The 27,312-nt window shown below is 42.1% G+C and overlaps 1 protein-coding gene across 1 annotated transcript in view; it reads right to left on the bottom strand.

The window, feature by feature from the left end:
- Positions 1–307: 307 nt before the first annotated feature.
- LOC307028280 (uncharacterized protein) overlaps positions 308–27,312 on the bottom strand; it is a 47,005-nt gene continuing 20,000 nt past the window's right edge. The window contains exons 2-54 of the mRNA XM_079663168.1: positions 22,685–22,924; positions 22,278–22,297; positions 22,153–22,185; positions 22,025–22,057; positions 21,748–21,801; positions 20,408–20,500; positions 20,015–20,086; positions 19,335–19,379; positions 19,197–19,250; positions 19,011–19,064; positions 18,484–18,537; positions 18,294–18,347; positions 18,129–18,182; positions 17,918–17,962; positions 17,515–17,568; positions 17,367–17,411; positions 17,130–17,183; positions 16,323–16,421; positions 15,988–16,032; positions 15,807–15,905; positions 15,651–15,704; positions 15,402–15,509; positions 14,436–14,489; positions 14,224–14,322; positions 14,061–14,114; positions 13,867–13,965; positions 13,710–13,763; positions 13,010–13,063; positions 12,868–12,921; positions 12,672–12,725; positions 12,486–12,530; positions 12,301–12,399; positions 11,861–11,968; positions 11,581–11,634; positions 11,381–11,434; positions 9,216–9,269; positions 9,071–9,124; positions 8,820–8,927; positions 8,598–8,651; positions 8,391–8,444; positions 7,963–8,124; positions 7,252–7,359; positions 6,721–6,828; positions 6,564–6,617; positions 6,378–6,485; positions 5,612–5,665; positions 5,396–5,503; positions 4,212–4,265; positions 3,984–4,091; positions 3,474–3,774; positions 2,362–2,543; positions 2,017–2,259; positions 308–1,429 (exon numbers count right to left, since the gene is read on the bottom strand). Coding sequence (XP_079519294.1) covers positions 1,283–1,429; positions 2,017–2,259; positions 2,362–2,543; positions 3,474–3,774; positions 3,984–4,091; positions 4,212–4,265; positions 5,396–5,503; positions 5,612–5,665; positions 6,378–6,485; positions 6,564–6,617; positions 6,721–6,828; positions 7,252–7,359; positions 7,963–8,124; positions 8,391–8,444; positions 8,598–8,651; positions 8,820–8,927; positions 9,071–9,124; positions 9,216–9,269; positions 11,381–11,434; positions 11,581–11,634; positions 11,861–11,968; positions 12,301–12,399; positions 12,486–12,530; positions 12,672–12,725; positions 12,868–12,921; positions 13,010–13,063; positions 13,710–13,763; positions 13,867–13,965; positions 14,061–14,114; positions 14,224–14,322; positions 14,436–14,489; positions 15,402–15,509; positions 15,651–15,704; positions 15,807–15,905; positions 15,988–16,032; positions 16,323–16,421; positions 17,130–17,183; positions 17,367–17,411; positions 17,515–17,568; positions 17,918–17,962; positions 18,129–18,182; positions 18,294–18,347; positions 18,484–18,537; positions 19,011–19,064; positions 19,197–19,250; positions 19,335–19,379; positions 20,015–20,086; positions 20,408–20,500; positions 21,748–21,801; positions 22,025–22,057; positions 22,153–22,185; positions 22,278–22,297; positions 22,685–22,924 — 4,406 coding nt within the window. The 3' untranslated portion in view covers positions 308–1,282. The remainder of the gene's footprint in view (positions 1,430–2,016; positions 2,260–2,361; positions 2,544–3,473; positions 3,775–3,983; positions 4,092–4,211; positions 4,266–5,395; positions 5,504–5,611; positions 5,666–6,377; positions 6,486–6,563; positions 6,618–6,720; positions 6,829–7,251; positions 7,360–7,962; positions 8,125–8,390; positions 8,445–8,597; positions 8,652–8,819; positions 8,928–9,070; positions 9,125–9,215; positions 9,270–11,380; positions 11,435–11,580; positions 11,635–11,860; positions 11,969–12,300; positions 12,400–12,485; positions 12,531–12,671; positions 12,726–12,867; positions 12,922–13,009; positions 13,064–13,709; positions 13,764–13,866; positions 13,966–14,060; positions 14,115–14,223; positions 14,323–14,435; positions 14,490–15,401; positions 15,510–15,650; positions 15,705–15,806; positions 15,906–15,987; positions 16,033–16,322; positions 16,422–17,129; positions 17,184–17,366; positions 17,412–17,514; positions 17,569–17,917; positions 17,963–18,128; positions 18,183–18,293; positions 18,348–18,483; positions 18,538–19,010; positions 19,065–19,196; positions 19,251–19,334; positions 19,380–20,014; positions 20,087–20,407; positions 20,501–21,747; positions 21,802–22,024; positions 22,058–22,152; positions 22,186–22,277; positions 22,298–22,684; positions 22,925–27,312) is intronic.

Here is a 27,312-nt window from a genome sequence, read left to right as displayed (position 1 = left end):
TTCTAATATTAGTGTTTGGACCGTTTAAGCGTTTACCCATGTCGCCCTGTCCTTTTTCTCAAAACAATACATTTTGATCATAATATTCATTAAAAAGAATCGTGATTATTATTTTGGCTTTTACTGTGCAGGATAAAGTGTATTCCGTGAGTACACTCACTTTTCAGTGAGGGGTTTGGATATTTGAAAAGGTGTACACTGTAATATTGTTCAACCACACCCCCCCATTTAAAAAATCCCAACTGAACAATGAAAATTACAAACAAAGGACCTTGCTGCAACTGAATCAATATGACAAGAGCTTGGGGGGATTAACAAGCAGTTTGTTTAATTTGTTGCATAGCAAGAAATACAAAGCAAATGCACTCACAGCCACCTTAATCTATAAAAGTGGTTATAAAAAAGAGTTCAAGAGCATATATGTGTCGGGAAAAGGGGGAACTGACATGCATAAAAGAAAATCTGTGCAAGCTTTCACTGTAGGGCATTGGAATTGAAAGGGGAAATAAAAGTTACAAATCACCACACACCACTCACACGACACCATATTGGTCTCTCCGTCGTCGACAGAAAGATCTTTATTGTACCCCCCCGCCCTGTGGCGTGCAGCCGGTGGGAGCGCACGAGGATCACACTACTTACAAACAGCACCTGTGAAAGAAGATGTACATGTAGTGTCATCGGTGACGAGGTAGCTAACACTGAGGAATGGACAGTCTTAATGTGTCTTTTTAATGTTCTACACAGTCGGTGGTACAGAGTTTTAAAATACACAAACTGTCTTGAGAAAAATACCGGCGCCAGTGAACGCATCATCGGCTTTATTCGTTTCCTCAATTGCACCACAATGTTGTTGTATATGCAAACAGTACAAACAATAAAAGGATAGACTAATCTGTAAAAAAGTAGCGGGACAACATTTGGCTTCAGTGGGGTTTCTCTATGCCTATAAATAGCAGTTTATCACTACTTTAATGCTTTCATATTCATAAATCTTTGGCAATGTTGCTTTGTGAAATAAAATGAAAATGGAAATATCTTTGGAGCACCGTAGTGAGCCGAACAAGACCACAGAGGAATGATTCTTACCACTTGTTTTAAGTAAATCCCAAACTTTCATTGTAACTTACAAATCTTCGATGTCTTGAACTGGGTTAAAGGCACAATAAATATCCTGCCACCGGCCACAATAGTCCTCAGTACTCATATGTACAAAGTGGCTGATCTCTCAGCTGTCAAGTTCAACAGTCTCAGGATTCTCCTCCAGTCCCCGCTGACCGTTTTACAAGAAGCACACGGGCCCGATGTCCATGCCGAACTCTTGATCCGGGCCGCCAATGTCCACGGGGGCAAAGTCCACGATAGGAAGTCTGGCCGTTTTCTGTGTCCTGTACTCAAACACTGTCTTGCCCCACTGGCCATTCGCTTGCTGTAAGAGATGGAGGAAAAAAGCTCAGTTAATAACTCAATAGTTCTCAACAGCCTTACATCTCAGTGACATGGAGTGTTTCTGGATCCTCACTAACTCCAGGAATCTTCAATAAGTCAAATCATTCTTGTTTGCTAATTGCTTTAAAATCCCATGAAAAGACCAAAACCTACAATGAATCGATAGCATTAACAAGTATTTCCTGCCATTCACAGCCTGACATATCATGTGTCTGTGCTATAGAGCAACACTGACCCCCTGTACACTTGGGTTTAAATTGTCTGAGGCGGCAAGTAGCCTAGACTAAAAGGTGTTTCTGAAAGCATTTGAGGCAATGCAGATACATCATTTAGATTTAGATTTGATCAGCCCTACAGAGTTTGGCTCTCTGATCTGAGTTCACTAACTATAATGACACTGCAATAGAGAGTCATCCGCTCTGATTGGTTGATGTCATTAGCAGGTTAACTGTCTCCTACTCTTTTGTTACATTTTATATATTAATAAATTTTTTTTATCATTGTTGATTTTGGTCTTTCCATGGGATGTGTTGATATCAACAGGTCCTCATGGCTGAGGGGACTCACTGTGCAGGAGTCCTCCACCACGGTGTATCTGAAGCGGTTGTTGCCCTCTGCTTTGAGCTCCAGGTCGTTGGATCCCTTCAGGATCACAGCCTTCTTCAGGTTGCCATTCTTCTGGTCCTTGTAGCCCACAGAGTTCTTGCAGTGGTAGGTGATGCTCTGAGAGGCCTCTTTGGAAAGCAGGCGGATGAAGGTCATCTGAACGGTGACGGCATTCAGCGGCTGATCTTTGTTGCCATAAATGAACTAGAGACACAATGACAGACATCAGTACAGAGGCAGTTTATCCTAGCCTGTAGATCTATGTTGTTTCTCTCCCCTCTCCCCTCTCCCCCTGTAAGAGCTCACATGTGTTCCGCGGTTCATGTCGGCTCCGAACCACACAGGCTTGTTCCTGGAGGTGCTCCACCACTGTTTCCGGGGGATGCTGTCTGGGTTGGCAGCAATGCACGTCTCTCCAGTGTCCATGTTGCAGTGCACTCTGATGGCGTCCTCCACACTGCCCTGGTTTGGATCCACCCAGTACTCACCTGCACAACAACAACATCAACACATGCACTTTAGTGTGTGAACACAATTATAAGCTAACCTAGTTTAAATCAGAGAGATCACACCCCAACATGACTTCTAACATGTAGCGTGTGAAAGAGCAGCATTGTTTAAAGTAAGAGCTAAGGTCATGACAAGAACAAGATGAAAAGTTCATGTAATGATTGTTTGGGTTGAAATAAATGCAAGCTATCAAGAATCATCAGAATGTGATTAACACTCTTAAGACATCTAAGACTCTAAGCATTCTAGAATCACTTAACCGTACATGTTGTTAAGAAACAAATAATTGCAGCACAGATAGGACAAACTTTTGTGCAGAACTTTTAGCAAAAGCAAACAATCATTAGACACCTGCATAACGTAAAGATAATTCAAACTGTTTAAAGTGAACAACACTGTGTGAGTCTGTTCCGTCTGTGTTTCTTAACTCAGGCTCTCGTTTTTCACTTCTCTACATGATATCAAGCTACACAGATGTTTGAGTCTCACAATGTGAGGATGCTCTCCATAATTCTGACGAGGAAAATTCACCATGATGAATGTGTCTTAACCGCAATTCACTGTAAAACCCTTTATTGTCTAAACTTCCCCACCCCTGAATCATACTAGTATCTCTAGTATCTATTTTCTTTAAGTAATTGTTTCCCTCTTGTCTTCTTTCATATTTTCATGTGGATTAAGCTGAAGTAAAGCTGTACAAATAAAACCGCAGTCGAAAGTGTGAATGTGTTTCTCAAGGCCGCCTAGACTGAATAAAAAAACAATTTCAGAAACCCTATACAGTCGCATAGAGAAACAGAAACAGGAAGACAAAGGAGTTCATGTCAGTTCTGATTGGCCCACAGTAGGTGTAGAAGACAGATTCCTGTAACATATCTACAGTATATCCCCTCTGTCTGCTGACTCACCGCTGGCCTTGGCGGGGTAGCACCTCTTCAGGTCATCACAGGTGCGGGCCGGGTGCTTCTTGCTGCCGTCGGGGCTCTTCATGCTGCTGATCTGGCTGCTGAGGGCCTTCAGGGTGGCCTGCACGCCGGGGTCGACCGCCAGGATGGTGGAGCCGTTGCTGTTGGGCATGGCCTCGTCCTCGCTGAACTCTGGAGGGCCGGAGTCGTAGTCGTGAAGGCCGCTGAAGAGGTAATCTCCGGCAGCAGTGGGGGGTCCTGGGGGGCCGGGGGGTCCAGCGGGTCCAGACTCTCCTGGAGGCCCCTGTGTATTAATGGAGAGGTTTTATTTTGATGTTTTTATTTACTGGTCTGTGCGTACTGCAATAACGGATTATAGCGTTCCTGTTCCCTTCTAACTGAACATCTGCTGGAAACATGTCCAGCAGTTTAATGATGTCTCCTCACATCTGCCTGCTTTTACCGTTTACTGCCATCGCTTTATTAGTTTAGCTCTGCATAAAGAGTAAATACCTCGGGTCCAACTTCTCCACTCAGTCCTCGAGTTCCAGGAGGGCCCATGGGTCCGGGCTGTCCGATGTACCCTTCCTTTCCGTGGGGCCCGATGGGTCCTGGAGGTCCCTGAACCACAATCATGTCACAGACTGTTAGTGATAAAACCAGGAGTTGGGTTTTACAGTGATTTCTGGTGTGAAACTCAAATATACTGTATGTTTTCTGCATGGTTGAGTTGATATTTACCCTGGCTCCTCCTGGTCCGACGATTCCTGAAGCTCCCTGCTCTCCTGTTGTGCCCTACAGTAAGAATTCAATCATTCATAAGCTTTACACACATCATTTACCCACACTGGAATTAGAAATGAAAGCACAGGTGAGCCATCGTTTGCAGTCTATGAGCCTCAGAAAGATACTGAAGCAGGACGCTTTACATTTTGGAACATCACCATACAGTTTAAGACTATTTCTGAAAACCCTAATGGAAGATACCCAACCCCAAGCTGCTCGTGTAGGCAGGTCTTTGTATTGAAGTGTATGACGGCACCTTGTGAAAGTGTCAGCTAAATGACATCTATATCCCAGCTGCTCTAACATTTTCTTCGGTCAGACATCTTGTACTGACTGCAGTGAGGTCCTCAGGATACCCGGACATCAGATTTTGAGTCTACTTTCTATTATTTGATACTGAAATGAAAGCGTGGGAATGTGGTGGAGCTTCTCTTTAACTGAAGCACTAGGATTTTAGCACAAGCTAGCTTTATCAACCCCAGGACGAAATCTGCAGGAGAACTCCATTTGGAGGCCTGAATATAACCTCAACCCAAAACACATTAGACTTTGACTTATCATTGTGTTCAATAGGTGTGACGTATACAGGGACTAAATGATGTCCAAGCGCAAAACTTGACTTGGATAAGAAGTCTGTGCTCTGCTTGTCCTTGGTGTGAGACTAAATCAAACCATTACTGGAAAACAGGAAGTATTTCCAATACATCAAATCAACTGACTCATTTGGTTGCATGTGTTATTCAGCTAGTTTGCCTGATGTTCCAAGGTGTAGAAATAAAACTAGCCCAGACTTGGACTCACTCAAACTTCTCACTCTGATCAAACCAAAGGATCATTGTTGTGATATCTTACAGACAGGCTGAGAGCCGGTCAGAGAGTTCATTGAAGTCTGTTCCACTCCATCTAAAGCACAGTAATCAAGCTGGAATCAGAGGACTCTCAGAGGATCACTTGGTGCCTGAATTTTACAGCATTACAGTTGAGGTATACAAAACGGAACTGAAATAATTTAAAGTTGAGTTAATGCATTTCAACTTTGAATTGCTTGCCCACTTCCTATGCATTTCAAACACAGTGGACAGGAGGTAATCTGAGAGGAGCCGTCACTGAGGTCTTCAGGATCGGACTGGGTTACTTACTGGAGGTCCAGGAAGTCCCTGCAGACCGGTGAAGCCTCTGTGTCCCTTCTGCCCTCTCTCTCCGTGGTCTCCCAGGTCACCCTTATCTCCTCTTGGTCCTTGGGGTCCCTGAATTAGAAAGATTGAACTCATTTCATGATCATTGATTGGAAAGAAGTTCTTTCCATGTTTTTAGTGTGCATTAGCGCGCCATGTAGCTGCATGATGTTGACTCACCACTAATCCTCTCTTCCCCGCGGAGCCAGGGGGGCCGAGGGGTCCTCTGGAGCCCTGCAACATGAGTGACATCATTAGAAATCCCATAGGCAACACACACCTCTGCCAAACTCTGTCTAAAGACTGCTTCCTGTACCCGAACACATGGATCTGTCTCTGTGTGCCGACCTGATCCAAACCTGGCTACTCGTCAATCAGATCCTCGTGCAGAGTGTAATCATGAGTAAATGTGTTTCGAAGTCTTCCTGCTGATGGACTCACACACAGAGCTGTCCCCATGGTCCTTTACATTTGAAGCTTCTCCTGAGGTCTGAATTGTCTGATGAGTCTTTCTTTATGAACTCAACTTTCTTTACAAACTGTAAGTTGGTAGTGTTTGTGTGGCAAGTGGGAGAGCAAAGAGTTTTTTAACCGCAGTTAACTTGGTTGAGATATTGGTTTGAAAGGCCAAACGTCAACAAATATGGATCAAACAGAGTATTTAAATAAAACCATGATTTTGCAAAAATTACATCTGTACTTCTTCAATAAATGCTGACTTTTTGACATCCCATTGTCTTATGGGAAACGTTTGGACAGAAATAGTCCCAACTCGTTATAATATTGTGTAGCCTTGTCTTTTTTTGGAACCATCCAGCAGTATACCATTTAATCAGAAAAAACCCAAGAAAGAATCGTTTTAATGTTGATTTAGGTGTTGTGTTATGATAAATCTTAGTTTAATCATTTAAAAATCATTGGTTCTGCGAAAAGAAAGCCCACTCACAGCCTCTCCTCTCTTGCCGGCATCACCCGGAGACCCCACAGGGCCTGGGGTGCCGGGGAGTCCCTGAGAACCAATCAGACCCTCTGGACCAGAGTCTCCTCGGTCTCCCTGTAAGAGTAACACCATCAGTCACTAACAGTGTGTAAAACAACACAGGGGACACCTTTCATTTGCTTTGTCTCTTACTCTTTGTCCCAGATTTCCATCCTTGCCTGGGGGCCCGTCGGATCCTGCAGGGCCCTGAGGAGCACAGAGGCAAATATTAGTAGAGTTGTCAACATTACAGACGTGCAGCCTGTGTGATATCTGGTGAGAAACACAGCATATTTAGATGTGTGCTCACATCAGGGCCAGGGTCCCCACGAGGTCCGTTAGCACCTGGTACACCGACTGGTCCTGAGGGGCCTTTGTCCCCTGAGGGTCCTGTCAAGCCCTGTTTTCCTGGAGGACCCTGAAAAAAGAAGCAGACAAATCAAAATGCAGCAGTAAAAAGACCTTTTTAACAAACTGTAACTCACTTAACTTGACTGCAAGGGTCAGAAATGTTTGCAAATTAGCTTAAACTTATTAAGAAAATTCAGTTTTAACCTTCAAGATGTCAAGATTCAAAGGTTTATTGTCATTACATCTACAAAACTATGGTGTACTTATGTAAAGTTCAGAACAATTTGAATCCAAAAAGGAATTCTCATAATGTGATGAATCGGCAGGGGACGTTTTGTGATGATATCGCTTAGTTCAAATGATTCATCCACGTCCATCTTCCTGCAGCGCTCGCAGCTTTACACAACAATGTTCTCCCGATCTAGCATCTCTTTGTTATTATTAATTATTGGAGAGGTTTCTGTCTTCATTTTCAGACTCAGATACTGACCGCGGTTCCAGGGAGGCCGGGCATCCCGCGCTCCCCCCTCTGACCAGGAAGACCCACAATGCCTCTCTGTCCTGTAGTTCCATCTGGGCCTGGGGGACCATCTGGACCCTGAAGGACAAACACAAGCAGAACATTGAGTAGATCAAAATAAATCTATTTCTTTATATTCCATTTTGTAGTTTTACTTTTTTTGTGCTTAAAAGCAATATATGGGTTTGTTCATGTATAACATCGTTACTACAAATAATCCAGTAGTTTTAACGGACACAGATTTCTTGATTGTGATTCAACAGTATGAGCAATTACAAGTCATTATTGCAGTATGCTGGTATTATTACTGCATTTATACTGTACATTTCCACATATACTCTTATTATATATTCCTGCATTTCATCCCTTTAAATAATAGGTTCCATGTTTGAGCATTATTAGTATTATTTACAATGTTGATAAATGTTCTAGTATACATATCTGTTTGAATTTTTTTATTTCATCACATAATGAATGTTGCTATTTATTGTTGTTATATATTGTTTGTTATATCTTACATGTTTAATATACTTATTACCTCATTATGTTAGTACATATTCCTATTCTGGAATGGAAGCAACACAATTCCCCTGGGATTGATCAATCATTTCTGATCTGATTCAGAATGTAATGAAACTAACTACATGTGAAATGGGCACAACAAGAAGAGCATGTTCTTACCGTGGGTCCGTCCTCTCCAGAGTCCCCTTTGTCTCCGGAGCTGCCGGGGGGTCCGGCTGGTCCTTTCTCTCCTTGTCTGCCGTTGGATCCATTGTCTCCACGGAGACCAACAGGACCCTCTTTACCAGGAGCTCCCAGGGGTCCGGGCTCTCCCAGTGGACCCTGGCAGGAGATGGAAGTGTTGATGAGATAGAGGCATGCTGTTAGACAGCGTGTTCAAACAACATGATGATGTGTGTACAGCCGCTCAGCTGCTGGGTTAGTGTGTGTGACATCATGTATTCGGTATTAACTACCAAATCCAGAGTTGTTTAGTGCTAATGACTGACAAACCTAAACTGAGAAGAATCCCATTGTATTTAGTATACTTCAAAAAACTGAAGATATAATTCTTCCTGTTGACCTTAGAAACTCAGGGCAGAACCTACCGTGGGGCCTGGGGGGCCGACTCGTCCTGCAGATCCGGGGAAACCAGTGGGGCCCTGGAAGCAGGAAAGACACACACTGCTCAGATAGTGCTTTACAGGTCTTATTACAGAGGGTGAGAGCAACACCCTGCCTGTGCTCAGGAATCCTCTGCTCTCCATGTCATTTCACCTTCTCATAAGATTTGTGTAATTATGAAATGATCTTACAGGTGCGCCCTGAGTTCCTCTGCCTCCTTTCAGTCCGGCAACGCCAGTTGGCCCCTACAACAGAACAACACTGATTAAAAGAGCTATTTATCAGTGCGTTTGCAAAAAGTGAAAGCTGACCTCTGGGAGCACAGCATTAAATAGCAGCCTGTATACAAATATCACAGACTTTTAAAACACATTTCTCAGAGAATCTTTATCTTATAGTGTCTTTTAACTCACAGGAGGACCGTGAGCACCGGATAAGCCTTGGGGTCCTGGTGATCCAGCATCTCCCTTCTGGCCTGGCTCTCCAGGCTCTCCCTTCACTCCAGGTTGGCCGTCAGGACCCTGCAAACCGTAACGTAATATTACAACAAATACATAAAAACTAGTTGAATCCGTCCTCACTTTTACACCTCCTCCTGGAGAATCATAGAGGTCTATTAATAATATTCAGCGTATAAAATATGTGACAGAGAATGAGCACTTACAGGAGTTCCTGCAAATCCAACAGCACCGATGGGGCCGGGGTCTCCTCTTGATCCCTGTTGTAGGACAGAGGTTACTTTAATAAAGTGCTCTAATAATGCACACACATTCTGTATCACCATCATAAACAGGTCGGGGTCCACTCACTGGCACTCCTCTGGAACCTGCGGGTCCGTGTGGTCCTTTGGGTCCGGGCTCTCCCTGCAAAGATATTAAAGGTTTACTGACAACAGGTTCTACAACCCCTCATCGAGCCTGTGCTGCTACATAAATCCTGAAGATGCAAAGCAAGCCAAAGCCTGTACTTAAGCCAAGACAATAAAAACAGAGGGCATCCTGGGAACTGACGCTCTCCTAAAAAACAAATTGTCATCACCTTGAATCATTGTGATGAGAATAGCAGCCTCTTAACCTCTTAAGCCCCGAGCCTGTTTTCCAGGCCTCAGGCTCGAAAATGACATTCCCAGAACAAATGACTATCTTCACTTCTAAAAGGGTTAAATGAATAATCTTTGTTCTCAAAGTAATGATAAACATGTGAGTTGGATGTAGAAGAGTCAGAATCAATATAGATTCATAAATTCAGATTGAACATAGTAAAAAACTGTAAATTATAGTGTCCGTCCAAAATAAAACATTACGAGTGAAAACCACCCTTGAATGATGGGATAGTAGACTAAAAGCTTTAGGAATCCAAACTATAACATATAATAAGTACCCTGTATCAAGATTGATGCAAAACAAGTGACCTTTGACCTTCTTAGAGAGATTTAGCAACAAAAAACCCACTTCTGGGGTCATTTGGGTGCATTTTCCATATCTTTTGCCCCCCTCGGTCGATTTTGATGATTGACATCTCTTTTTAACCGTTAGAGCCAATAGAATCGAGGGGAAGTTCCTGAAATCCATCTAAACATGACCGATTGGTGAATGAGTGATGCGTAGCCAGAATGCCCAAAACCGGAAGCTGTCATACACTCTAGTAGCTATCGTAGCAGCTATATATTAAAACTCTGTTATTGAGTTAAAAATGGAATGGTGGATTATCAGTAATCATTTCAAAGTGACACAGACACATTGGATTAACCTTCAGCAGCGTTTTTATCGTTTTAATGCCATTGAACATAACTTTTGATCAGAACAACAGCTAAGGTAAGACAATGTCCGGTGTTTGCTCCGTAAAGCTCCGTGGTGTGAAGGGTTTGCTTCCCATGTCGCGAGCTTTGATCGCTCAGTGATGATTGATGATTGTTTGTGCAGATCCGATAAGTAATAAGGGTATTTTACCGTGAGTTCTGTGCTAAGTGCGTTTGCATTTTTTCGCTCAGGGCTCATTTAGACGCTTCTTGTGAGACTTGTGTTTTGTTTTGGTAAAAATGGTTCGTATCGTCAGTTAGCTGAGTTTCTTCGCGTTAAGTGGGTATGACACATTAATAGGTTTTTAAATGTTAAGAAGCCCTGAGACACATTTTCGTGAAATAAAACGGGGTTCTCCGGGTTTAACAGGTTAAAGGAATACTTCACTCCCAAAATTATTGTTTGTGTATAAAAACCTCCATGTTCCCTCATGTGATGTGCATTTTGCAAGACTCTATCAAACACGTTGTGTGTTACATACTGTCACACAACTTGTGCAGGTATCTACATTTCCTTTAAACAGTCATATGCTCACTTCTTCAACATGTACATTGACATGCGGCCGTCTTTTAAGTGTGGGTTGTGGGTTCGATCCCAGCCCGAGGAGTCAACATGTCGATGTATCCTTGGGCAAAATACTTAACCCTGAGTTGCTCCCGATGGTGTGTGAATGTGTGTGAATGTTAGGTCCTAGAGCAAGGTGTCCTGCTCTGTGTGACTGGGTGAATGACTTGTAGTATGTCAGCGCTTTGATTGGTTATAAAGACTGGATAAAGCGCTATATAAGAACAGCCCATTTATCATTTACACTTTGCCTAAAACCCAACAGGTTTAAAATGCTTTTGCATTAATAGTCACGCACTTGTAGAGGGCACGTTTCTCCCAACCCCAATCCTAACTTCAGCTAACCCTAATCATGCGTTTGGGAAGAAGTGAGCACAGGACTAGTTAACGTTTACAGATTTTCAAGGGTGTTTTGATGTCAGCTGTTTTAAACGTGGTCCCCATTTGCTTCAGTTTATCAAGACCTTTGTATGTTATTCTTTGTCATCATGTACTGTAGGCATGCCAGAAAACCACATGTTCTTTCAAGAAGTCTAGAGAACATGGGTTGAGTAACTAATATATAAATGATTATTTGATTATGTGTGCTGGGAAGAAAAGAAAGACTGTACCTTTTCACCGCTGGGTCCTGCAGGTCCTAGCGGGCCGACAGGACCTGGACCTCCCTGTGGACAGAGAGCAGATCAGGGGGTTACCTTTAACTAGGCATTCAAGTCAGAGCGCACACTTCTTAGGACAAGCTGTGACGAGTCCTGATGTGCACCATCAGTATGGTTCCTTGTTATGGTTGTGAGTGAGATATGTGGCTTACTCTTGCACCGTCATTTCCAGCTGTTCCCTCTGATCCTTTCTCACCGAGGGCTCCCTACACACAAGACAGGAAAACAGGTGTAAGACTCCTTATTTTGCTGCTGTTGGCAACTTATCTCATTTGCATTCATTAAAGCCAGACACGGAATACACTGAAAACTCAGATCTGTTGATTGTGACTTAAGAACACGTACAACTTAAACACATTTTGCAGTAGAGATAAAATGATGTGTACTTTATAACATAAATGATCATAATGACGGAGTTATCGATGAACTTACTCTGTCACCTTTGGGCCCGGGGGAGCCAGAGATGCCTCTCTCTCCTGGCATCCCCTGCAGACCTGGAGGTCCCGCGTCACCAAGGGCCCCAGCAGGACCAGGACCACCCTTCAGGGACAAACACACACAGAATTAAACAAGGATCCATTACATGGTTCAGCAAAACCACACTGCCCACTGACATTTACTTTTTTCCATTATAAACCTTTATATTGTTTATTCTTCATTTTCAGCAGAAGTGATTTTGCTCTAGTGTAATAGTACAACAGTCAACACAGTGAATACAAGTTTTCTGCCAAGATGAAGGATGAACATACAGTGTATTTCCCCTATAACCTTTACTCATTGCTTTTCATACAATCCAGCACAGATGAGATAAGCACAATTATCAAAGAACTATAATGCTGTCAGTTCTTTCAGGGGATGCGTCTGTGCTCTACCTTTGGACCATCAGGACCAGGTGCACCGGGGATGCCTTTAGGTCCCTGAAGGCCTGTGGACCCCAGCTCTCCTCTCTCTCCGGGTATACCTCGCTCTCCCTGAGGAAGAAAAAGCATCATCCTCAGTCTCAGGGATCCTACTTCACCGACCGCCTGAATCATTTAGTATTGTGGAGTTCACCTACCCTTGGTCCAATTTGTCCGACAGCACCAAGCTCTCCAGGAATACCCTGAAAAAAGGAATAATGGTAAAGCTGAGTCAAACACTATCAAGCTCCTTAGAAACCATTTAATGTTGCATATAAAGAATAAAGGAACGAGCTTCAGTTCATTTCTCCCGAAGCAGCATTTATAGCTTGAGTCACACTCACCAGGTCACCTGGCTTTCCAGATTCTCCAGGTGGGCCTTGATTTCCAGGCAGCCCCTACAAACACAACAAATAAAGAAATGACCAGAGTCCTACAGCACAGACTGAGCTCTAACCATTTGTTATCATTTCTAATGTTCCAAAGGCGTTAAACAACATTTTTGGAATGTTAATCTACAAACCAAAATGTATGACTTACCTGGAACCCATTTACACCTGGAGGTCCCTGCTCTCCTCTTTCTCCCGCGACTCCCTTTGAAAGCACACAATGAATCATCAGTCCTTTGTAATAGCAGTAAAGAAAACATTAAATGGATGAAAAATACAGAAATCCGACTTACAGCTGGGCCGGAGGGGCCAGCAGGCCCAACTTCTCCATCTTTCCCAGGAGGACCCTTTAGAGAAAGAGAGAATGAACAAACTCCCCATTGCACATAACCTTTAAGACATAGAGCAGAATAACCCAGGAACAAGTGGTATTCAAACTATTAGAGTCAAATGATACCTGCAATCTAATCTTTGTTCTTTGTTTACTCCTGTTTTTCTGTAAAGCGACCTTGGGTCCCCTGAAAGGCGCTATATAAATAAGTTATCATTATTATTATTATCATCCCTTTGCACCAAGATCTAAATGACCTTATTATATTCAGGGTTTTTCTCGCAGCCCAAAGCGTTCTTAGAATGATTGTGTTGTGTGAATGGCTCCTATTCACACGCTCCTATGCAGCTACTGTCGATGGGAAACAGTGCTGTGTGTTGAGGTCCAGTAAGGAATAAATACTGATTACATATAATCCTTTAAACATGTGTTTGTGGTTTAAGATCAGTAGTGGTAGAGGCATTTGTCACAGCTAAATGCCTCCATGATGTCAAATGAAGTACTGGTATCAGTATCCCTTTAAGGGTACTGAAGGGTATAGGAATTGTTTTAATGATACCCAGCCTCTCTACTGATTACAACTCCTTATGACTTCCCATTCCATGCTGATAGCAAAACAAAGTGTACAACAGAATTTTTGATTGGTAAGCAGCAGTACTCACTCTTTGACCTGACACTCCTGCAGACCCTAGTTCTCCGGTCTTTCCTGGGTCCCCCTTTAGGTGTGGAAAGAACATTATGTATTAGAAAACAGAGCAAGATATAGAGACTGACCGGCTGAATTGTAATGCAATGTTCTGAGTGACAATGCAGCCTTACATTGAAGCCCTTGGGGCCCGGTCCTCCCATGATTCCTGCGGGCCCTCTGTTTCCGATGGACCCTGAGGGGCCTGGACGACCATCTTCACCTGGGGCTCCCTTAATGAAGGAAAAAATCATTTAACTCAATTATGTAATATGGTTTATCAAAAGCCAATGTGAAATTGTGACTGTGTTTGAGTGCTGCAACCTACCAGTGGCCCTGGCTTGCCCTCTGCTCCCTGAACTCCAGGGGTTCCAGTGAGACCCTTTCATGAAGAGAAAGTCAAACTATGAGCAACGGAAATATGTTCGACAGACAAACAGTAAAACAATAAGTGCAGTAGATCAAATGTAATGCCAAGCTGTCAGTGTTACCCTTGCACCGGGCAGACCAGGCTCTCCTGGACGCCCTGGGTCTCCTACTGCAGCTTTTGGCCCTGGGGGGCCAGATATTCCACGATCTCCTTGAGCACCCTTGAGGAAAACAAAAGATGATGAAGTCCTTGATTGAGTGTCAAACCAAACACCAGTAGCACCATCTTGCTTCATCAGTTTGAATCATTATAGTAAACGGTAGAGGACAGTACCTTAGGTCCTGGCAGACCATCAGCACCCGGGAATCCTCTGTTACCAGGAGTTCCCTGAAAAACAATATTCCAGGTTTACTCCAATTACAGCGTTTATGTACCAAAACGTTACAACTTCTGTTGTTAAAGTTGAACATTTAAACAAAAACATTTAGTTAGGTTCAGAAAAATATCCTGGTTTGAGTTCAAACAATGAGCTCAAAGTCAACTTTGTCTTCTGGATTCACCGGGACATTAACACTGGTCTCCTGAGGGAAACAGTGCTTTTTTGACACATCAATGCTCCCGACTTCCTCCCCATGTGGAATTTTCACACTTTATACTCTATCACCCGACTTTTGCCCTTGTCATAATAACTACAGCCTACAGGTTGTAAACAAATCAGCATCAGAGAAAAAAGCATAGAACACCACTGCTCGTCCAACTTCTTCTCTGGATTTACTTTGTCTAAGGTCATTGTCAAGTTGACCTGACTTTCAATCGATGGCAGGAAACCACAGACCTAATTATAATTTTAAAATGAATTAATTGTCCTCCTAGTTAAAATGATTGCTTTTATTTCTCCCATTTACTGAGATCTCTCTGTTCAATCAATCAATCAATCAATGTTTATTTATATAGCCCAATATCACAAATGTTACATTTGTCTCAGTGGACTTCACAGTTTGTACAGAATATCAGTATGACAATACGACACCCTCTGTCCTTAGACCCTCACATCGTACAAGGAAAAACTTCCAGAGAAAACCCACAGTTTAAAGGGGAAAATGGGAGAAACCTCAGGGAGAGCAACAGAGGAGGGATCCCTCTCCCGGGACGGACAGACGTGCAATAGATGCCGTGTGTAAATTGAAAAGATAATACATTTGCAACATAGATATAGATATGCATAGATACAAAACATATAATTATTTATCATTAAAGTGTTTTAAAGTGCAGCTCTGATGGAGGAGTGTGCTGACTCACTCTCTCTCCGACGGGACCTAAGGGGCCCAGAGAGCCGGAGTCTCCACGTTGTCCTCGCTTTCCCTCCTCACCCTGAGGTCCGAGCGGTCCCTGGGAGCCTGAAGGACCCTAAAGAGTTGACACACAAAACACAAAGTGGTAAATGATGAAAAAACACTATTACAGTTTGCTTTTATGGAATCATCAATGTATATTGGACTGACTCAATAAAGCAGCATGTAAAGATATTATTAGATGTAGATTGCTTACTGGTTCTCCTTTGGGTCCAAACTCTCCTTTAAATCCTCCTATGCCAACGTCTCCCTGTAACACAAATGTGAGTTTTCTGCAGCAATCGTCACAGTTGTATTCAGAATGTGCAGCAATACATAAGGCTAGGATCTTCCAAACTTAAAGGCAGTTTACCAGTTGTCCCTTGATACCAGGCTGCCCGGTGCTCCCCTGAGGGCCTGGGGGGCCATGGGGTCCAGCATGGCCTCCTGCACCTTGTGGACCCAGATTACCCTGTAAACAGGAAGCTGTGTATGAGTACATTCATCTCATAAATAGTGAATAAGCCGTTAAAAATAAATAGCTCTGTACGTACCACTGGTCCTTTGCTACCGGTGCCTCCATCTGTTCCCAGGGGTCCCTGTAAACACAACATGTCTCACATTAGATCATCCAAGCAGCAGCATGTTGACATGTTAACATTTGTTATAAATATTCAACTATGACAATGTTTCCATCAGATTTAAATCAACCTAATAGCTGGGAACCATTATTTGCCCTATCCACCATATCTCCATTATGTGTCATGAGTCATGACTGTAATTGTTCATTGTTTTTGAATAAATTCTGTTTGATTGAATTTGTAAAAAAAAAAACAGCTTAATTAATAACTTTATTATGAGGAAATGTGTAAGTAAAGTAAGACATTACCCTGAGGCCGGCTGGTCCAGCTCTGCCCAGATGACCGGTCTCTCCTCTCTGTCCTTGTGGGCCCTCTGGCCCCCGGACCCCTGTGGGGCCAGCTTGTCCCTGTGGAACAACAAAGTGCAGTTCATATGCAGAAATGTGACACTGGTAGAATACAAATTTAGGGCGGTGCTGGCTAAGTCCATAGGGACTTGGTCTGGGATCTGGAAGGTCACCGGTTCAAATCCCGGAAAGACCAAGTGCTACCGAGGTGTCCCTGAGCAAGGCACCGTTCTCTACACTTTCCCCTGGGTGCTGCGCATAATAGCAGCCCACTGCTCCTATCACTATATTCAAATGCAGAGATCCCTATGGGATAAATAAAGTTGCATCTGATCTTAGGGGAATGACTGATTTTTTCATTTCCTTTTATAGTTCCATACTGAACATTTGGAAGTTTGAGGAAATACACACAAAACAATCAAAAATATATATTTTTAATGCTACAGAAAATATCAATAAGAAGTGTGAAGACTGGATTATTATAAAACAGCCAATATGTTATTAATGAAACCATATGCTCTCAAATTGAAACATTTGGAACTTGGAAAACAGCACAATTCATGTAAAAATGACGTATTACACTAAGTAATCACTTTTATTATGTGTTTATCAATCTTTGTGTGTTTTTGAGTCGTCAACTGCTAATCCCGAGGCTGGTCGGGGAGGACTCAGTTTTTGAAAATGAAAGTAATAAACTAAACCTTTAATTAGAATTGAAAGTCACTAAACAGCTAATTGGCATGAGTGTACGTGTGTTTCTGTTCTTACCTTCATTCCTGGAGATCCTGGATATCCAGATGACCCACTGAGACCCAGCGGACCCTGTCAAATAACAACAATGACTTCAGAAAAAAAGGTTGCAATTGTGGAAGCGGATGAAATAGAATATGCAGAGTTGAAGCAGGTGATGAGGTGGTCCCATCCCTCACTACTCAAGTTTCTGAGCTAACTATATAAGATGGTCTCTGAGGTGTACAGTACATCCATGATGATGAAATGTCTTACCATTGGACCAGGCTTTCCCAAGTTACCAAGTGATCCACGTTTACCCTAAAACACAACATGGTATCAATATAATATGACATTTAAACACTTTGTAATGTAGTGATGATGGTGACAAACGATTCTGATGCAGAAGTGATTTCATCCTTACAGCGACACCGCCGGGTCCGGAGCGTCCTCTCTCACCAGGCATGCCGGCAGGACCCTGTCACACGCAGGGAATTACAGCTCATATGAATAATAATCATCATGAAGCTTTATTTGAATCACTTTGAAGGTTTCTCAGAAATGTCATAAACATGATGAACAAAGTGCTTTATTCAAGTCAGAGGTTCAAACATATAAGCGCAAATGCAGCATGTCTACACGATATATTCATGAAAGGAAGGTACAGCGACATAAATACAATAACATTTTCAAACAACAATATAACCCTGTCAGCTGTCCTCTAGCTGAGCTTTAGGTTAAAGTTAGATAGTTCAAAGGGTAATTTACAGAATAGAGGATTTAGACGGGCCGCACTCAAGATTATATAATATAAGAATATGACCTACCATGGGTCCAGGTCCTCCCATTTGACCAGGAGGCCCTGTAGAACCCTGTAAAACCACAAAAGAAGAACTTGTTAAGTAACAAGAGAGCACACTTCAGGCAAGGTGTTTAGCAGGTATTCATGTAACTTTAGCAGCTACAGCAATCAGCTTTCCAACACATTGAACACACCAACAGACAGACTGGAAATAATGTCACTTTATTCATTTATACCTTGGATCCAAGAGTTCCAATTTCTCCTTTCTGTCCGATTATTCCACCATGGCCCTGATGTCAAAAAGAGAAGACAATCAGTAACCACATGCATGACATATCATTCCTTAGCAAGTAGCATGACGAGAAGCATTAACATCCATGTTTGAGAGAAGGTCCTCTCACCTTGTGACCCTTCAGACCGGGAGGCCCTGGAGTACCTGGGAATCCTCTGGATCCCTGAAACATGAGACATGCAACATGTTCATCAGTTATATATATTACAGCGGTAATAAATATATGTGATTTGAATAAATACAGATGTAATGTGTGCAGTGAAGAAACGTTGGTATGCTGTGGAGCTCTAGGGGCTTACTGCTGATCCAGGGAATCCATTTTCTCCGCTGTTTCCTCCTTTTCCTGCTTCTCCCTGTGTGAGGAGGACGTGGCATCAAAATGTTACAAACTGTTTTGCTGTGAAACATTTTGTGCTAACAATGAAATATATGCCTCAGATTTCTTCCCTTGAGGTTTGTGGTAGAACAAGGAGCCTGTAACGGCCCTGCTCTAGGGTTATTTAGGATGTCACTGACATATACTTCTTATTTAGTCCACTTGACCATGAAAGAAAAACAAAGAATTCTATGAAATGTATCAAAACGTATTTGGATTATAACACATTTTACAGTTTATAAATGTTATTTGTATACTATGCGTCTCCTTGTATCTTCAGTATCTTCTGCTTGACATTAAGAAGTCATTGATGGATTCACAATGATCTTAATACATACTAACTGTAGATACATTCACAGAATCTTAGTAACTGGAACAATACAGTGAAGGCTGGGTTATTGCACCATGGTGAAAGTGAAGATTTAGTAAATGAGACACCATGTGACTTACATCTTCACCTGCTTTCCCTGGAGGGCCCTCAGGTCCCCTCTGCCCAGACGTACCCTGTAAAGGTCACACATTGTAAACATACAGCGAAAACTCATCCCTCTGAAATCCATCCCAGTCAAATGAAAACTCAGCTAGTTAAGGCAAGTGGGCTACATACATCAATCGTACAAAAGAATGATGTCATACCATGTGCCCTGGTTCCCCAACTTCTCCAGGAGGTCCTTGGGGTCCAGCTTGACCCTTAGAAGAGTGATAAGAGTGACACATTTAAAATATAATAATATGCCTTCAAGTATTGTCTGTGTTGAGATGTTGTGGACTTACAGCGTTTCCGTTTTGCCCTGTGGGGCCCCTTGTTCCAGACTCTCCCTAAAACACACATGATGTAAAATGAAATGATGGACAGAATCACACCTAACACACGTAAATGTAAAAACATTATGACATGTGCCCTTTGGGAGTAGAGTAACTCCATAAGGACAAAGATAAATGATTTGTTTAAAAGTTGTTAGAAACTCAAAATCCCAGTGGTTTTATTGCAGGAAGCCATTTCTGGAAGATCAACATCAGTGTTGCATAATATGTGTGATTAAAAGGCGGGTACTCCAGTCTGAACAATAATCCTGTCATCAACATTTCTCTGGCTCACAACAAACGTGTAATATAAGGACCAGAGTTACAGACTGGGTCAGCTGTCTCATTCCACTTGGTGAACGTGTTCATGAGACAGGGAGGAGTTAACTAAAGATGCACCAAGTTGTACTATTGGATATCGGGAAAGATCTCCTAAGTAAACTTACTTCAAGTGGAATATTACATTTCAGATTATTATTATTTGGTAAAAGACTGAGAAATGTGGGAGAAACAATCTGAAGCTTGGCAGTTTAGAAAATCAAACCCTTTCCAGACAGTGGTTTGCTAATTGTTTTGATTTAGAGGACTGAAAAACAAAAAGACTTAGTTACCGTACTAGATGAGTTCATATCTAGCTAACATTCTCTTACCCTTGAGCCGCTCAACATGGCCTGAGGTCCGTTCTTCCCATCAAAGCCTCCGGCCATCTGAGATCCCAGGCCCTGCAGGGGGGGGGGGGCACACTCTGGTTTAACATAACTTAAAATAATCTGGACACAAATGATACAAAAACAAATATATAAAGGACAGGTAGAAGCTGATTGGGCATGAATGTGGTCACGTGTGTTGCTGCTCTCTGTCTACACCCAAAGAAGACCCACAGAAGACTCGTATAGGATTCTGCTGATTATGTTTTGTATAAGGATGGCTATACAACAACAGGGTGTGTGTTTCTAATGTGTGTAAACACCCCCTTGTCTTTTGTTAGCCTGTAAATACATGTGTACATATGTGTGTTTGCGGCTTGTGAGAATGTGACTCACTCCTGGGTGGGCTGGGGGTCCTGGGGGTCCGACCTCACCGGGCATACCTGGTATACCTGGCTCTCCATCATAACCCGGGGGGCCCCGCAGTCCCTATAGGGAAGAGAGAGAGAATAGCACTGAGTCAATGAATGAAAAAAAACATTGAATAACTATTCAGTCGAACATTGATTTATTGGCTGTGAAAATATGTATTTGTACTTGTGTTTTCAGTTTTAGTGCTATGTATTTCCTGTGAAATATTGAAATCAAGTTGAGTGAGTGTAGCTGAGATACTTTGCTTTGTCCTGCTTGGACCAGTCATTGCAGCTTGATGTGTGTATAGCAGTGTAGCTTGTACAGTAGGGACCGCTGGTTAATACATCTCCTCCCAACGCTGCCTCTGACTGCCCTGTACCTCGTTCATCACCCTGCTACAGCACGGCTGAGCAAAGCACATTATACATCAGCCTGGCACTTTAGGCTTTATTCTGACTGTTCGTCTCTTGCCCTTGAACCAAAAAAAGAATATAATGTATAAACTGCATTATATTTAAGACTTTCTGATGACAATGCTATATTCAAGAGCAGAGATAGCATCCAATGAATTCTGTAGACATCAAGATATACTCAAAAACATAAAAAACACAATTTAAAGAAGTCTAAATAAATAATGAACCATCTGTTTAATTTGAGTTAACATATTCTACAAAATGTATTTTTTTTTACAGTTTTTCCATTAGCCACTAGCCACTACTTTATACTTTTTGTTTTATTTAATTGAATGTATTTATTTTTATTTTTATAGATTTGCCTTACTGATTGGTATTATATAAGGCGTTGGTGTCAGCATTACTTCTTATACACTTTATATGTTTGATCGTTTTATTTACTTATTTCCTATATAGTAGTTACTCTCACTGCTGTTCTATTATGCAGTGGTGTTGGTCCTTGTTGTTATGCACTTTTTATTTCATTTTTAGTTATTTTAGGTTGCTGTACTTTTGAGAAATGTGGCACCATCCTTTTCTGCAGGATTGGAAAAAGCGTTATATTATCGTATCTTGTCTTTTTGATCTACAAGTCTGAGACACTCGTAGTACTGCTGCAGATATGCAGGAACATACACATACAGTACATATGGACTGTGCAAACTGTAACCCATTCAATACTGCTTGGATTTATCCTGTTGTGTTCTGCCATATATCCTTTGAAAACCTCATAATAAATATCATCAGGATGTTGTTTCTGATCATATTAAGAGAAGAGAAGTGTAAGGGTTGAATAAAAGAACACTTGATCACACACTACTTGAACTTTATTTTGATGTTAACATTGTGTTTTTGTGCATGGAGACTTACAGGCCTTCCTTTGTGTCCACGAGCTCCTCTGTCTCCTGCTGAGCCCGGACCCCCCTGGAGTCATGACAAACAGAAAGGACCAATGAGTGTCTGACAGTGATGACATCACAACGACACCTGTCGCCGGAAGGCTTAACACAGTGCCTCAGATGAATGCTGTGTAGAAGGTGAGTTGATGCAGGAGGTAACTGTTCCTCTAATGCCATCTAGTGTCAGTTCAGGTAGTTGAATGAAGAAGAAATTATTCTATCTTCAACGATAAAAATAAGAGGCTCACCATAGGTCCAGGGCGGCCTCTGATACCAGTCACCTGCAGGACAATCATCAAAGTTACAATCTGCATTAAGTCTGTTTTAACTAAATAGTCATCCTTTTTAAAAGAGGTTCATATTTGGCAAAACTCACCAGTGGGACTTCTCCGGGTTCTCCCTTCTGACCCTGTATGAACAGAATAGACCAAATATGTTAAACTCTGTGATGGAACACATAATATAACGAGTGTCAGCCTAAATGGGGACACTGTGGCCTACCTTATAGACTCTTGCTTCACCTACAGAGAGGAAACATAAAAATAGATCACATGATTAATTGGACTGCATGTCAGGAAAAGGTACGGAAACCAACAATGAATCATCAAGTGGAAAATGAAATGCAGACAGCGAATCAGCTTTAAGTAAATTCATATCTCACCATTGTGCAAGTCTGTCAAAGTAAATAAAGGCAACACAATCACCGTTATCTCACTCATTCTTAAAGAAAAGCATCCTGTGCAAATGTGCTTAATAGTTTGAAACTGAGTCCTTCATTGAAGCTCTGCAGATGTTGTTTCTAATCTGTGTTGATCATGTGTGTGTGATTGTTTACTCTGAATACATTAACAGGTATCAAAAGTAGTTTTTTCATCTCATCAAATATATGTGTATGTATTCTCCCTCACCACCACCATCACCACCTCCGAAGCTGCCCTGGCCCCCGTCGGTGGAGGCTCCGCTCTGACACACGGGGCAGCACTCTCCATCGGGGATCACCACCTTGTCGCAGTTACTCAGCTCATCACACTGGATCTCGTCGCAGAGGACCTGGCCATTGTCACACACACACATCCGGCATGGCTCTGGCTTCCAGATGTCCCTGTTGCTGTACACCTGGCCGTCCGCCGTGCAGCTCAAATCATCTCCTGCATCAAGGAGGGGAGAACAGTTGGTTAATCAGGTGGACTGGGATTCTCTGAGCCTTATATACACTAAAGGAAAAAGACACATTTTATTTTGAGAACTATTTTTGAAAACTGGAGCCAGGGTCTTTATCTATCAAGCTCCTCTTCTGTGGAAGATAGTCTTATAGATAGGGCTGGCTCAGGCTTTCCTTGAACCAGCCCCTTAGTTATGCTGCTATAGGTTTACACTGTCAAGGACTTTCATTTTCACCTTAAATCATTCACATCCCATCTCCCCTCTTCTTCTCGTTATCTTCATCTGTATGCATGTAATATTGGGCTTACAAATAACATTTGATTTATTGATTTGATTGATTGGCCATGTCAAAAAAGTATGTCCAGTGAAGATACAAGATGACAAGGAATCAATCATTTATTTGTGAACCATTCAACCAAGCAAGCAGAAACTAAGCAGTCATCCATCAATCCTCTATTCTCTCTTGTCCTCTATATGTGTAGAGGCCTATCCCAGGGGTTAACACATGAACTGCCTTTGAGAGAACCTCAACACAAACACAGAGGGGATCATCTTTCTACGAGACGACAGGACTAACCCTGAGATTCATTTATTTGTCCTTGAACCAGCTGCCTCTAAGAGTAGTTACTATCCTGTTGATGCCAACAAATTCACAATCTCAGGTGTGAGTGTCCAGCAGCAGATCTTACCAACAGGAAACACTATTGAAACAAAAAAATCATGCTGGAGAGAAATAAAACATGTTCCAGTGTGATATGAACTGAGGCTGCCAGACAATAAAGGTCTGGTGATTCTTGGCTGCAGAGAAAGAGTGAAGTCTTTTCCTCGAGAGACAGGGTGCTAAAAACTTGGCTCATGTTCAAAAGAAAAGAAAAAACCCTGCAGCCTCCTGTGAAGCATCTGTTACTACCAGAAGTCTTATCCAAATATAAAGTCAAGTTTTCAATCTTTCTAATATGTGCAAATATCTGAACGTGTGTTACCTTACACTTGCAGCAAATCATCCACAGCTGAATAAACAAAAGATAAATAAGAACTGTGTTTGTAGAGCATAGGGATGTGTCGAACTGATCATAGCTTTAACCCTTTGTAATGTGACTCCAGCTGTTCCTGAGTTGACCAGCAGGGGGCAGCTCTGAGCCTCACTGTGCAGGTGAGCCAGGTGAACCTGCTGCAGGGAGAGGACGCTGCAGGGGAGCCCTGACTGCTCAAATGTTTCTGTTATTGTGGTTTTATGTCAAAACATCTACATTTCAACTTCACTCAGCCTCAATGTGCTTTCTGGATGGTTCCAAAAAACTTAAAGAAAAAAGTCAAAGAGCGCTAGATACTAATGCAGGTGTGCTTATACTGAGGCTGTATGCCACGAGACAACATGTTTTAACACGGCTTAATCCCATATTTATATTTTAGTTAGACAAGCAAAGGAATGTACACACACTGCAGATAAAGTACAGTAGAGACTAATACAGATATACAACAAGGCTCAACTCACACACTCAAGTGAGCAAACTCGGACATAAACACACACCCATATCACACACACGGTTATCATGTACATGATTTGGGGATGTTTTTTAAACTCGTCCTGACAAGAGACCCTCTGAAATGCCTCCAATTACAGGAAACACTAGGCTTGGACATTGTTCAATACAGCAGGAAGTCAATTCAATCTAATCCCACCAGTTTGGGTGGCTGTGCTTTGGGTCATATATCATGTGCAAAACATTATCAAACCAAGATCTTCATTCTGTGGATGTGGAGTTTCTTGTTGAGCTTTTTATCCCTACCAGTTTTATATATTCATTTAATTTCTTATGTCTCATTCACAACAGAATGTACAAATGTTTTAAGGCTAGAATTATGACAAAGAAGTAAAAGAATGTAAACACAAATTAAAATCCAGCCGACTTAATCACTTCTAAGGGAACAGCTTAGTTTTGTCTTGTGAAACCAAGAAACGAAACATCAGCGTAAACACAAAACAATCTTTCCAAAAAATGAAGATGAATTACTCATGCATCTCAGAAAAGTGTGTATCTTTTTTGAAATGCTTGAGTGCTTATGACAGGATTTGAATACTTGTTAACATGTCCTTATATTGTGTATATAGCCTTAAACACGCTGCATTATATGTTGTTATACTATCATCAAGGTAAGGTTCCCTTCATTTCTAAGAAAGCGTCACAGCAGCGATGTCTGGCCACAGAGCTGGAGAGACATTTTTCCTGTTGGGTTTGAAACATTTGAAACTCTGCATGTTGGGACAGTTTGAAATGTACTGGAAGAGAAGTGTGGTTTTTTAGAGCGGTCTTAAAACCCCCACCACAAGCCTTGAGGAGGAGGAGAGGGACGTTCACTTTTCCCCCCCTCTCAGCTAATTCATTGCCGGTTCCATACTTTTCCACAGACGCCGTAAAAAAAACAGTTTAACCGTGACAGCGGCGAAAAGGCATGCGGCCCTCCGAAGGCGACTGCTTGATCTGGATTTTCCACGAGTCAGCTAAGCACCCAGACAGTTTCCTCCTCCGGTTTAAAACATGGAGTCTGGAGCTCTGCGACATGACTCATGTGTCTGCTCTGTGCCCGCTATTCACCACACAGCAGACAGATATCAAAGAACTCCGAAATAAGTGACGGCACACATCAAAGAGAAGAAGAAACTACAATTACAACTGTATGACTCCAACAACCAGTGAAACGTCATTACAAATAATGTCTTTATTCCATTTTTAAATCATTAAATGGGTTTTGTCAAAAGGTGCTCCATTCTAAAATTAAATTAAAATGTTATATAAACAGCAGAAGTTACAGTAAGAATGTGCAATACTACAGGGAAAAAATAAAAATGATAAAATAATACATATATAAGCATACATTTTTTTAAGGAAAATGTCAAAATCATATAACGTTTAAGTAAAATAGTGGTGGTAATAAGTACAACATGTGTGCAACATTCTCTTAATAAGAGTGTAAATGATAGTTATAGCAAATAGCATGTTTTGTCAAGTCACAATGGCCCTGACCTTTGACCTGTGTTGGGAGAAATTACCTTCTGGTGTTCCTGAGATATTGCATTCACTAGCAGGGTACAGATGTGAGGTCACAGTGACCTTGACCTCTGACCACCAAATTCTAAAAAGTTCATGCTTGAGTCCAAGTGTCAAACCTGTTGACATGTTCTCCAGGTGTTACTGAGATTTAGAGTTTGCAAGAATTGGATGAACGGATTGACTATTCAAAGCCAGAATCTCTCCGGCTAACTTCGGCACGAAGGTATAATAACCTGAAAAGCGCTCTCTTGCATTGCCACATATGTGCTGTACTTGGCAAACGTAGACAGAAAAAAGTAGACACTTTATAGATTTTCCTTGGCTAATATGGAAATACTCATAACACACAGCGTTAGGGGAGAATCTTTTGCAGCCACAAGTGGAGGGGGTTAGAAAATGGCCTTATGGAAACAATGAGTCACATAAAGCTGGAACTCTCATTTCCTTTAGGAAAAAGAAAAGAAAAAGTATGAGTTGTTCCAAGTGCAGCCCCCAAACTAATGGGCACAACTCTGTCTCATTTTCAGAGGGATAGTGCCCACTGCATGGTACGTTTATGAAATCATGCTAATTGTTTCCGTTCTTGTTGTGAAGAGGCTCTTTGTTGCAGTAACTAATTTGAATGCAGCCTGATTCCTGCTCCAGATACAGATGAGTTACAGCTGCTGAGGGCTGTGTGCAGCAGCTGCTCCTTCCTGCTCTCAAACCCCCGGTGTCATGGTCAAACATAAATCTTCCCTCTGTGAAGGACCTTCAGCCCAACCTGTGATTGAGTCGTAATTGGTTAAAAACATGTCAACACAGTGTTTGGCTTCAAAGGTCATCAACGCCCTGTGATTATCCCTCTCCATATGTCCTTTTCAACCACTGGCACAAGGATTTTAATATGTGCATTCCATCGGTTTAATATTCTGAAGCATGGAGGATTTGCTGAATTGTGTTCACAGGGCTTGCAATCTGTAACAACGATCTAGTTTGAACATGCTCGCTCTTTACCTTGGCTTCCACAAACAGAGCTGAGAGTCTCGAGGGAGGGGTAGGGAGCTCGGCCAGGAAAGTAGAAATGAATAAGTAGCTTGCTGATTACATGTCTCGGCTTTTCCATCAGCAGCAATTCAATGGCTCTTCCATTAAAGAGGCAACCACAGCTATCCCCCCTCCCCCCCCCACCCCCCCCGGCTTCTCTATCTATTTGGCCTCTATATTTCAGAGCAAAACGGTGTAGTCTAAATCTCAGTTACTAAACAAAATAAACCCTAAAAAATTACTTTTTTTACAGTTCAATTAATTAAGCTGTAGAGGGAGACCACCCTGTTTTC

This window comes from Notothenia rossii (assembly GCF_949606895.1).
Source record: "Notothenia rossii genome assembly, chromosome: 2".
NCBI classification, from domain to species: Eukaryota; Metazoa; Chordata; class Actinopteri; order Perciformes; family Nototheniidae; genus Notothenia; species Notothenia rossii.
Note: the sequence above shows the minus strand (reverse complement) of the source record. Positions and strands in the feature narration are given on the sequence as shown.